Source organism: Stegastes partitus, unplaced genomic scaffold, assembly GCF_000690725.1.
Source record: "Stegastes partitus isolate 25-593 unplaced genomic scaffold, Stegastes_partitus-1.0.2 Scaffold178, whole genome shotgun sequence".
Lineage (NCBI taxonomy): Eukaryota > Metazoa > Chordata > Actinopteri > Pomacentridae > Stegastes > Stegastes partitus.
Genome location: NW_007577909.1, coordinates 22,025 through 33,052, shown reverse-complemented (window position 1 = coordinate 33,052; position 11,028 = coordinate 22,025). Strand labels below are relative to the sequence as shown.

The 11,028-nt window shown below is 44.5% G+C and overlaps 1 protein-coding gene across 1 annotated transcript in view; it reads right to left on the bottom strand.

Moving 5' to 3' along the window:
* Positions 1 to 9,310, bottom strand: part of LOC103355980 (gamma-aminobutyric acid receptor subunit rho-1-like) — a 14,963-nt gene extending 5,653 nt beyond the window's left edge. The window contains exons 1-8 of the mRNA XM_008279976.1: positions 9,204 to 9,310; positions 4,518 to 4,592; positions 4,317 to 4,423; positions 4,085 to 4,152; positions 3,183 to 3,406; positions 2,357 to 2,439; positions 1,077 to 1,217; positions 478 to 630 (exon numbers count right to left, since the gene is read on the bottom strand). Coding sequence (XP_008278198.1) covers positions 478 to 630; positions 1,077 to 1,217; positions 2,357 to 2,439; positions 3,183 to 3,406; positions 4,085 to 4,152; positions 4,317 to 4,423; positions 4,518 to 4,592; positions 9,204 to 9,310 — 958 coding nt within the window. The remainder of the gene's footprint in view (positions 1 to 477; positions 631 to 1,076; positions 1,218 to 2,356; positions 2,440 to 3,182; positions 3,407 to 4,084; positions 4,153 to 4,316; positions 4,424 to 4,517; positions 4,593 to 9,203) is intronic.
* Positions 9,311 to 11,028: the final 1,718 nt, after the last annotated feature.

Genomic DNA, 11,028 nt, shown 5'->3' with positions numbered 1-11,028 from the left:
CTGTAGGGTTTTAGTGTTGGAAAATAAGATATACTTATTTCCACACCAAAGCAAGTGATTGCATTAATTACAATTATTAAAACCAACCTATGAATTATTCGTCCAGCGATATAATCTCAGAGTCAAACCCAACAGAGCCAAAAGATTCCAGTCACCACAGGACACCTCCACAGATTCTGTGTCCACGGCCCAACAGGTCAGAGCTTCATGAAGGGGCCTATATATTATTAAGCAGGTGGAGTTAATGTTTTAAATGATTGGTGTCGATGCTACAGAGTGCCCTGACCTCTTTACGTCATTTTAATGGATTACAAGCCAATAAAAAAGGCTTTTTTTAAAATTACACCAGCACTTCAAAACCCAAAGACAGACAACAAACTGTCTCATTGCTTTCCTCATCCTTCGTTCCTTTAACAAAATCATCCTACAGTGGTGCCAAATTAAAGGTCATCCAACAGGAGGGGCGGCCTGTCCTACCGAGCGGTACCCTGGCGGGGACGGCCCTGCGGTCGATCCAGAAGGACACCCAGGACAGCATGACCATCAGCGTGGCGGGGAAGTACGTCTGCAGCAGGAAGAAGAAGATGTGGCGCCGCAGGGTGAAGTGGATGTACAAGCGATTGTACCAGCCTAGGAACAAGAAATGTCACCGTTATACACACATTGTCATGTGCTGGCTGCTGATACGCCGTATCAACACTTGAAGCAGAGGTTCCTCCGCCGCTCTGGCAGAGAAAGATAGGACGCAGAATCCTTTTATGCTGCAGGTTGCTCTTGTGAGCTGGGAAGTGACATGTGGTTGTAAGGAGGCTTTCACAGCGGCTTTCCAACAGCATACAAGTGGTTGGCAGGACTCACTTGGTCCTGCAGTGAGGATTAGGTATTAGTACATTAAAGGGACACCTCATGTAAGGAAGATGTGACACTTATTTATAAACAGCCGACCAAGTAAAATGAGATTTACTGAAGTTGTGATTCATTTGTGATCTGATTGTACACGCGTGACGCTCACATCTGGCTCATTCACACGAGTCTGCTCGGTGTGTTCGAGGCTGCCGTGTCGTGGATCGCTGTACCTGTGCTGCTGTAGAAAGCCAGCTTGGTGGTGGTGTGAAATTTCTGGATGAGGAACTGGGACAGAGATATTCTGTCATCTGTGTTCAGGGACTCGTTGCCTTTCTTCCAGTACAGCATCAGATCGTCATCCGTGTACGCATCTGGAGGGAAAACATTTGGAAGCAGGTACATCAAGCAACAAACCAGATCAGGACAGATTTAGAGCGAAACAATGCTGCATGTTAATGCGAACAAAATGTGCGACGAGGAAGATGAAAAAAAATGACAAAACTTCAACAGTAAATCCCAAATAGCAGTCCCTAGAGGCTGTGATGCTCACGTACACACCTTAGTCTGAGAGCCTCGGCGGTGATGGAGCTGTAGGAAGGCTGGTGAGGGGGAAGGAGTCTTAAAAATACAGCAGCGCTCTCTTTGAAGCACGAATAAGCTCAAAAACTTTAATGGCAGGATGTATCTGAGATTTCAAGAGATATCTGGCGTGCAAAGTTGGCACGGCGGCCTCAGGAGGGTGCAAGAAGAAAGCTGGTGTGAAGTGTCTGAGATGGTAATGAGCAGCATAAGGGCTGCTCTTAAAGCTCCACTAAACACTAGAATCCATCTTCTGGGAACCACGAACACGGCGGCACAGATAACCCGCCCTGTCGTGACGTAATGATGCGGCTAATTTATGGATTTTAACGAGTTTTACGAGTTTGTCTCGAGACCAAAGTGAGGCTGAGAGCGACGACGACAGAGAGACTGAGGAAGTGATGAAGTGATTCTGAGGCTGTTCAGCTCCTGAAGACACTGAAGAAGACGACTTTAGTGGTTTTAGTGCAGGAGGAAGATGAAGATAGCCATCAGTGACTTTTCCTGGTAGCTGCTGGAGTTTTATTTCCTTAACCAGCCGTGTTACAGGAAGTGTTCAGAAAAAAGCCTCTACGGTACGTATCTGTGGATGTTACCGCTACGCATTTAATTAAAGGTTAAAACATCTTTCTGTGTAAATATCTCATGTTCCAACGTGGACACCTGCAGCTTAGAGACACCTGCAGCCTGGATATGAACACACCTGGTTTCCTGTTTAAAGGTAGTGGGTGTGGCTTATATTCAGGTGGCTCAATCGTCCGGTCATTACGGTACACAATTTTATTTTACAGCCAAGTTCATTAGCTGCTTATTATTAATATACAGGGTTTTTTTATGTGTTGGGTAGATGACAGATGGATGTTCACACAGAGGGGGAACAAAACAGATGCCTGACAGACATGTTTGTCCACATCCTGATAAATCCACTCACAGCTTTCAATCTCCAGCGAGCAGGTCTGGGTGTCCAGAGGGAAGCGGCTGAGGTCCATGTTGCACATGGCGGTGACCGTGACTCTGCAGGAAAAAACACAGCCATAACATCCACTGCAATTCGACATCTCAGAGGAAAGAAGATTGAAGGGTAGGGGCTCAATTTTCTGTCGGGTACATCGGCTACTTCAGCAGAGCAACACAACACCGACTCGGTGCTTGATGGGGAGGCATATGCGCCGCCGGGATGCCCTGTTGTTTGAGCTATTTGCCATCTCGGAGTGCTCAGCCCATGATTGTGCTCCTCCAGCAGCCCTTTTGTTGTCTCCCTTCAGCACCGTTCCACCTTTTCTTTTTTAATCAGGTGCCATGTTGTCACTACAAACACAAACTGGTTACTTTCCTTATTAAAGCCAAGGCTAAAAAGTCCAAACAGCCATCTAACATTTTCCACTGAATAGCCGAGCTGCTCTGATTATAATTACCGAAACGCTCGTGGACCTGCTGCGAAACTCGACACAACAAATCAGCGGTGACCTTTTCAGAACTTTGTAAATGACTTTCTGCTGCGTGGTCTTTTCGAGCGCTGCGTTTGTTTTCTGCTCTTCCTGTCTCTGTTGGATTAAACTTCTTCTCTTTTTTTTTCTGCTGTGATGTTTTTCGATTAATTTTTCATTACAAACCCCCGACTTCTTTTTTTTTACTGCCGCATTAATATATAAAATGCTTACTTGTGCATTTTTAGGGATTATAAAAGAAAACAGAATAAACAAGGCAGCGGGTATCTCGGCGTGAGTCGGTTGTTCTTCTGTGTGGAGGTTGCTCACCTGAGGCTGTAGAGCACGTTGCCGTCGGGGTAAACCCTCAGCATGACGTTGTCCGTGGTGGTGTCGTGGATGAAGGAGCGCTTGGAGTGGACGAAGAACATGTCGGGAACCCAGATCTTCTTCACCAGGCGGCTGTCGAAGGTCATGCTCTGGTTGTTGGTGCTCGGGAACGACAGCCGCTCGTCCTTCCAGTAGTGACGCAGGTACAGCGTCATGGTGAAGTCCTGAGGAGGAAGTAAAGGGAAACTAGAGCGTTGTACAGAAGTGGAGCAACGTAGAAATGATCCATTACAAGGTGAATCTAGCACAGGGGTGTCCAATCCTGGTCCTGGAGGGCCACAGTCCTGCATGTTTTAGATGTTTCGCTCTTCCAACAACCTGATTCAAATGATCAGCTCATCATCAAGCTCTGCAGAAGCCTGATAACCATCCTGATCATTTGAATCAGGTTGTTGGAAGATGGACACATCTAAAACATGCAGGACTGTGGCCCTCCAGGACCAGGATTGGACACCCCTGATCTAGCTTTTAAAACTCCTCTGTGGAAGAAAAAGGACACACACACGATGCTATTTCATTATTAATAATGATGCACCGACGCCCAAGAGGAGATTGTTTTAAATACAATATACAGGAAGTGAAGTCCAGAGTGTCCCAACAGAGGCTCACAAGATAAATCTGAGAGTTTAAAATAGAGTTCTGATACAAAAACTAGTTTCTGTTTTTGTCAAATATTCACTGATTTGACCACATGAGAAGTACAAAAACACAACATATCCTTCTCAGTCAAGTAGAAAAAGAAAGCAGTGAAAAGTGGCCTTACAATTGTTTCCAACTCCAGCCTCTTTCCTGTCTGGCAGCCTGTGATACACGGTTCTCAAACAGAGCTGTTTCACACTCACCATATCAACCTCGGAGATGGTGTCCAGACTTTCCACCTGAACGTCTACTCCAACTGGAATCGGAGGACCTGAAAGAAAACTGGCACAAGTCAGAACCTGCTGTTCTGCTGGTTATGGACGTGACAGCAGGTGGAACCATCAGCTGGATCATTACAGAGACGGTTTGGGTCTTTGAGCACGATGCAGATCTTTTCCAGCTTAAACGATCTCCTACACTTGGTTCAGATCTCACCTCCGAACGCTGGCCTCATGGTGAAGTCGTGGTCGTCTATTCTCAGGAGCTGCTCGGATTTGGTCATCGGGGACTTCGTCATGTCTGGACTTCGTTTGTAAATGGGGCTGGAAGACAACAACACGTGACTAAGACACACGGCACAAAGAGTTGGATGTGCCTTGATTTTGGAAGTTTTAACTTAAGCTTTTAAAAACTTGCCTCCCAGATTTGTGGCCTCCTCCTGCTCCTCCTCCTCCTCCTCCTGCCCCGTCCATCCTGGTGTCTCTCCGCGACCTGTTAATTAAGAGAATCTTAAGAACATCTGGCAGCACACAGCGCATCATTATACAAGCAGGTTTTACTCTGGTTTTGTTTTCCTGTCCTACTTTTGAAATGCAGAAACAAAAAACCTTATGTGACCTGCTGCATGTTTACTGGAGCTGAAATGACGGAATTGATCGACATATAGGGAGACATATATTTTTCATACAGTTTTTTCTTTTATTATTATTATCAGTCCCATTTCAGTTTTTTCGATTTTATTTATTTTTGTAACCTGCTTATACCCTACTAATTATCTGATCTATCTTCTTGTTCTTTTACTATAATAACTACAGTAACTTAAACTTCTTATGCTCTTTATATTTACTACATAATTTAACACCCAACATTTCAGTATCGTCTGCAGTATCGCTTCTATTCTAGTTTTATTCTTACTTATTTTACGGACTGTATCTTTACAGCTATTCTGTTAGCCACTGATGTTAGCATTTGCTCCTTTATATTCACTACTCCTGGTTTATTCTCTGAGCAAAATGTGGCACCAAAACTTCCCTCTGAACTTCTTATCTTGCATTTTTACAGAGGAGGTGTTTGTTGCAGGTTCTCAAAAGTTTCAGGTTACTACTTTTCTCTGTGATTATCCTAAACTGAAAAGGGTTTTAATATTTTATGAGACAAAACATGAAATATAAATGTGCTGCTATCAGCTCTGTGAAACCCAAACAGGCGTCGTCCTCTGTTTCCTGTCATTTTATACACAAAACGACTAAAATAATCCGTAGTAGCAGCTTTTATTTTGAAATATTACTAATATTCATGTCATCTCGACGCTAAACTCTGCATTAGTTTGAGCTGCAGCCGATCCTTCCCACTTTCTAGTACATCCGCTTGCATCACGCGCATTTTATCCGCAAATTACACTAAAGATCAAAAGGGCATTCCCTCGTCACGTTTAATTCAGAGCTCTGTTCTGGTGTCACATTTCCAGAGGAGCTGCTGTGGTTGTGTCTCCGGCAGCATTTCCAGGCCACCAGCAGAGAGAAAGAGAGAGCGAGGGAGAAAATGATGAATTCCAAAAACCCTAAAATGGATTAATAGAGTAGAGCATGCTGTGACAGACAGAGCCAAATCCCCGTGACAACCACCGACATGCATTAAGGAAACACCACAGAAGAAGAGCGGTGAGATGAAGGGGGCTGCACGAATACAATAAAAAAAAAAAAAGAAAAGGAAAAAAACCCACAGCGAGGGCAAAATGAAACAGTGAGGAGAGGGTTTCTCTGGGTGCAGTGTTCAGAGGGGCAACGGGCGCCACTCGTCTGCATCTACCCAGCAGCTGGTTCCTAATCCTCTTGGCAGAAATGCCTCTCCAATCCCCTGCCTGCCTGCCTGCCTCCGCCACACAGCAGACTGCCTGTCTGCTCTGCACCGCTACACCCACATTGTTTTCTGCAGCCGAGGGCCGGCACGCTCGCACGGCTGCAGGGGCCGCATCCGGGTTAATGGGCCACATTTCTGCCGAGGTCACCGTGGACACAATAACGTGTACGCTGGCCGGGAGCGTCAGGAGGAAGTCAGCGAGGAGAGAAAGAGGTTTAAAGCTGACAAACCAACAAATAGAAACGTCTTCATTTTAAGTGCTTCCAGTCTTATTTTACTGCAGGAATGATTCGGATCAAACTGAAAACAAACCGAGCTCTGTTTGCTTTCCATTCAACGCTCACCATCTGTAATGAATAGTTTTAGTCAAGGTTAGCCGCCTCTCGCTCTGACTGACGGTTTAATTTGGCTTTTTGGTGCTTTTCATACAGTTTTCTTCTAAATTCCATGCGATAAAGAAACACGATCATTTTGCTCTCAGCGAAGCGTTAACTAAACACACAGCTACTACACTCTGAGATGATTCACTTCTCCTTATCAAAACGGGCCTCTCTGCCACCAGAACCAGCCCGCCACCACTCCGCATTATCCCCTGAACCTCGTGAGGGTTTTTCTCCTCAGATGTTTCTCTTATGTGGGACTCCTCTGTCCTACACAAATCCTCCCCTCTGCGCTCTTCCTCCTCAAGGCAGCGAGCGAAACAAGTGACAAAAACTCCCACGAACCCACGCCAGCAGCGCCCAGACGCTTCTGCAATTTCACACTCAAGAGACGAGGACTGGAGTGATGAGGAGCACGGGGGGAGAGGAAGAGTTCGATTCCTGCATAAGCGTTTGAGATTGTTTTGGCTTTTGCTGGAAGAGGAATAAGAGATTTACATTTGATTTGTATTCACACACTGGTGCATGTCAGCGGAGAGAAGAGTGATGTGAGAGGACTTTTAACTAGTTGTGGGAGGGCAGGAAAGGAAAACACAACAAACAGGGAGGCTTGATAAGGAGACGGCGCTGGCATTCGAAGATTACACAGCGCTGTTGAGCCACTTGTGCTTTCTGCCTTTTGCAGATTTGCCACAGATGATTACGATTGTGCTCCTCGCGTACTTAACGACGGTCTTAATCACCTTGCGGCTCGGATGATCACGTTAAATGACTGTAATTTCATGGAGGATTGTTTAGATGTGAAAGGAGAGCTTTGTGAACTGCACTGTTGGTTCGGCGAGACCCGACTCGTGCAGTTTTCTCACACGAGGACCGGCCGTGTTTGTGAGAATGCTAATAGTGAGCAGATTGCTGCCTCACGTCGCCTGTGATCTATAAATAACAGCAGTTATAGCATGAAGAGTGATAGTGTATCTAAAGGCAGGGGGATTATGATTTGACAGGGTTTGTTGAATATATTAAGAGGATGCAAATCATTCAGCGCTGATAGCATTATGAGGCGTACAGTGCTGCACTTTGCCTGCTTGGGAGGAAAATAAAAAAATAAAAAAAATCTTATCATCTTCACCAGAGACAGCTTCTCACTCGAGGCTGGAGGCGACGATTGGACGCGGCGCTGATGTTTCAACAAGAGAATTTTTGTATGAATACAAGCTGGAGAAGAATCCAATCTACGCCGGTCACTTATGGGGGAACTTTGTCGTGTGATAGGCAGAGCAAATGTGGATTTCTCTCAGTCGAGCCTCCATTAGTTCCTTTAACTTTGGACTTGAGGTCAATGCTTTTTTAATTAACTGACAGAGTTAATCAGCACCTATTGTCATAATCGGTTAATAATGTGCACCATTTTTCAAACCAAAAACACTCGTTCCAGCTGCTTTTCTCCACCTGAAGTCACAGCAAAGTGAATATTTCTCGGTGTCAGTGTGATGATCGCACAAAACAAGCATCCTGAACACTTTCAAATCCTGAGATGAGCCCAATTAACGCTCAGTAGAACAAATGATAACCCAGTGAAGAAACAGCTGATTGTTCTCAACAGGTGAAAAACATTTTGACTTGTAAGCACGCTGGTAACTAACTCCAACGTTCCTTTTCATCTGACAGCTCTTCTGTGAATTTCCAGCGTTCCAACACCTGACAGAACTCTGACGAGCATAATTAAGTGATTCCACAACTTCAACACCATCGATCCCAACCTGCCTCCACTGGAACTAATTCAGAAAAAAAAAAACATAAAATTCTGACGCTTTGTTTCACAGAAGTCACGTTTGACTTCACTCCAACACTGCATCTCTGCATACCGCATTCAACAGCAGGGATGAAACATCAAATACTCCCACCAGAGCTGGAATAGTGAGTAATTTGGTGCATGAGTGACAGAAGAAAATACGCGGCTATTTCCACAATTCATTGTTTAAACAAAAATGCCAACAAATATGGATTCCAGCTTCTGAAAATGAAAATATCTGCTGCATCATTAAACAACAAAGTGTTGTTGGACACAAAGAAAATGTGCAGCACCTTAATTAAATGTGAAAATAATGGCTCATGCAGCTCTGCTTTGTAGGAAAATGATTAGTTTAGACAATCTTGCAGAAGCTCATTAAACATCTGACAGCAATAAAGAGATGCTCTGCTGTCAGATCTCATGATGTGTTGTCATTGTTGTGCTTGGTGGTGTGAATGTCGCATTTCTTCAACCACACGTCAGCAGGCGAGCGCAGACCTCTCTACTTAAAACACATCTGGTGTCACTTCAATCCATAATGTGCACAGATGAGGACGCTTTAATGAATCCCAGATCTGGTTCAGTCCTGACTGAACAAACATTTAATCCAATGGACGCATTAACGAGGCAGCAATTAGCCTAAATAATCACCTGGAAATGACATTGACTACAACTGTTGCCGGGAGGGAAAACGGTCATTAACCGGCCTGCGAGCGGTTGTGGGGCAAGAGAACACGGCATTCAGCAGCAGAACATAAATAGATGTGGGGATTTAGGTCTCCCTCTCTCTCTCTCTCTCTCTCTCTGCTCTCCAATCTGCTGTCTGAAAAGTCAGCTTCCAGAGGGGGAGGGAGCAGCACAGGTGACACAGGAAACACTGGACAACACTGAGTGTACCTTAAAGCACCTCCACCGCCACATAAAGAAGTTCCTGAGGGAAACTTCTACACATGTGCACATTTTATTTTTTGCATAAAATTGTCTAATTCACATCCTGATCAAACTACAAAAACACGCACACCGGGGTCTGTCACGTCACACACCTCACATTCAGGACTTTGTCGGCGTTACCTGCTTTGTTTGTAGGTCTCCAGCTTGTAGCCTCTCGACTGGACCATCTTCCCAGCTGCACCGGCGAGCCAAACACAGAAGAGCACAAGAGCCGCATCCACCTGCATGGTTCACATTCCCTAGAGGACGGACCTCCGCTGTCAATCAGAATCGACTCCCCTCCGGGGTTTGGAGCACTCTGCCGTCCTCAGACATTCCCTTCTCCTGCGCCGGAGCCGGTGAGAGGGAGGGAAACACAGCAACAGCAGCAGCAGCTACACTCTGCTATTCTACGGCCTGAGTGGAAAACATCCTACGGTGCTTAATCTCCACAGTGGGAAAAGCAATTTTGACTAAACCCATAAATCCTTGAGCGTCAGATGGTACAGATTTGATCCCTCCAGCGGCGGATGTGCCTGCCTCTCTGTGCTCTGCTGTTCTCAGATATCCTGCACTCTGATGTGCTCTACTCCACTTTGCACCGCCCAGAAACACCAATTCTCACAATGATGCAGCATGCTCATTTGTAAGGTCAACGGTTTAGAGATAGAGACGCGGGGAGGCTGAGGCGAGGCTCTGTGCTGATCTCAAAAGGCTTCTCGGCGGATGCTGGAGTCTTGCGTTGACATTTAGCTAAAAGAAAACAGAAAAGCGTACAAAGAAGCATTTCTGCTCGGTGATTGCAGGATTTCATTTTTGCTTAAATGCAAACTGGGAAAGGTTTTTTTTTTTTAATGGCTGCGGCGTGATTTTGTTGCTGCCTACGGTGGTGTTTTTCACAGTTGCTTCTCTGGGGACTCACACTGGGGAATATTTTTGGATGCCCCAAAAACTGATTACACAGGTAGATGTGTCGGCGGTAATCAGGCCGGCACAGCGTTCTAACAAGAAACCTGCAGACACACAACCATTCAGATGATCTCCTGTAATGAAGCTCATGACTTTTTAACATAAACAACGATTTGGTCCAATAGTTTGTGACATGCTAAAATAATAATCGGTGCCAACAAGCAGCACACGACATGGGTCTTATCATCGTTCACATGTTAATCTGCTTCAAGAAACTGTGTTTATTTAATTTGGCAACACACCAGAGGCTGTTTGTCTGTCAAAACGTGCTGCTGATCCGAACCAGCCAATCAGAGGAGGTCTCGTCAATGACGTCATCATCCACCCAACCATGTGTCCCCCTTTCTATTTTTTTTTTTTAGCCGACTGCTGAACAGTTGGATTATAAGATCATGAATTTGGGTTAGCTCCATCTATGTCAATCTAAAAAACTGGTGTAAGTAATGTTGAGCATTGTTGCAGGTTTCTATAGAGTCGCGTGTGTCAGCTGACCCAACGCACACAGTGAGAGTATTAAATACACATCACACAGCCTTTTAGTTACTGTACTGGATTAAACTAGCCGAAAACAGTGGAGCTACAGCATAAAATAATTACGATTTAAATAAATAAATACATCTTTGAAAGCGTACAAGAAAACTGTAACATAGAATAAAATCCAACCTTCTACCTAGTTTATATGTTTAGAAAGAGGCGAGTGAAGACATGACGAAATACTCTGAAAATATTGCAGCATATTTTCATCCAAGCTCACTTTTTTCATCAAATATTAAATAGAAATCAAATTTTAAAAACTGGGGAATAAAAATAAAACATCTTCTAAGTATCTTGAGGGTGCGTTACTGAAGCTAGATAGCTCGCCATTTAAGCGTGTTTTTTTTTTTTTTACATTTAATTTCCATAAAAAACGTTATTTTATTGTTATTTCTGTGTGACATTTAAAATGTATTTCTGTTGTATTAAATATATTTCTTTAGTTTAGTGCTTTGCTGAAGCG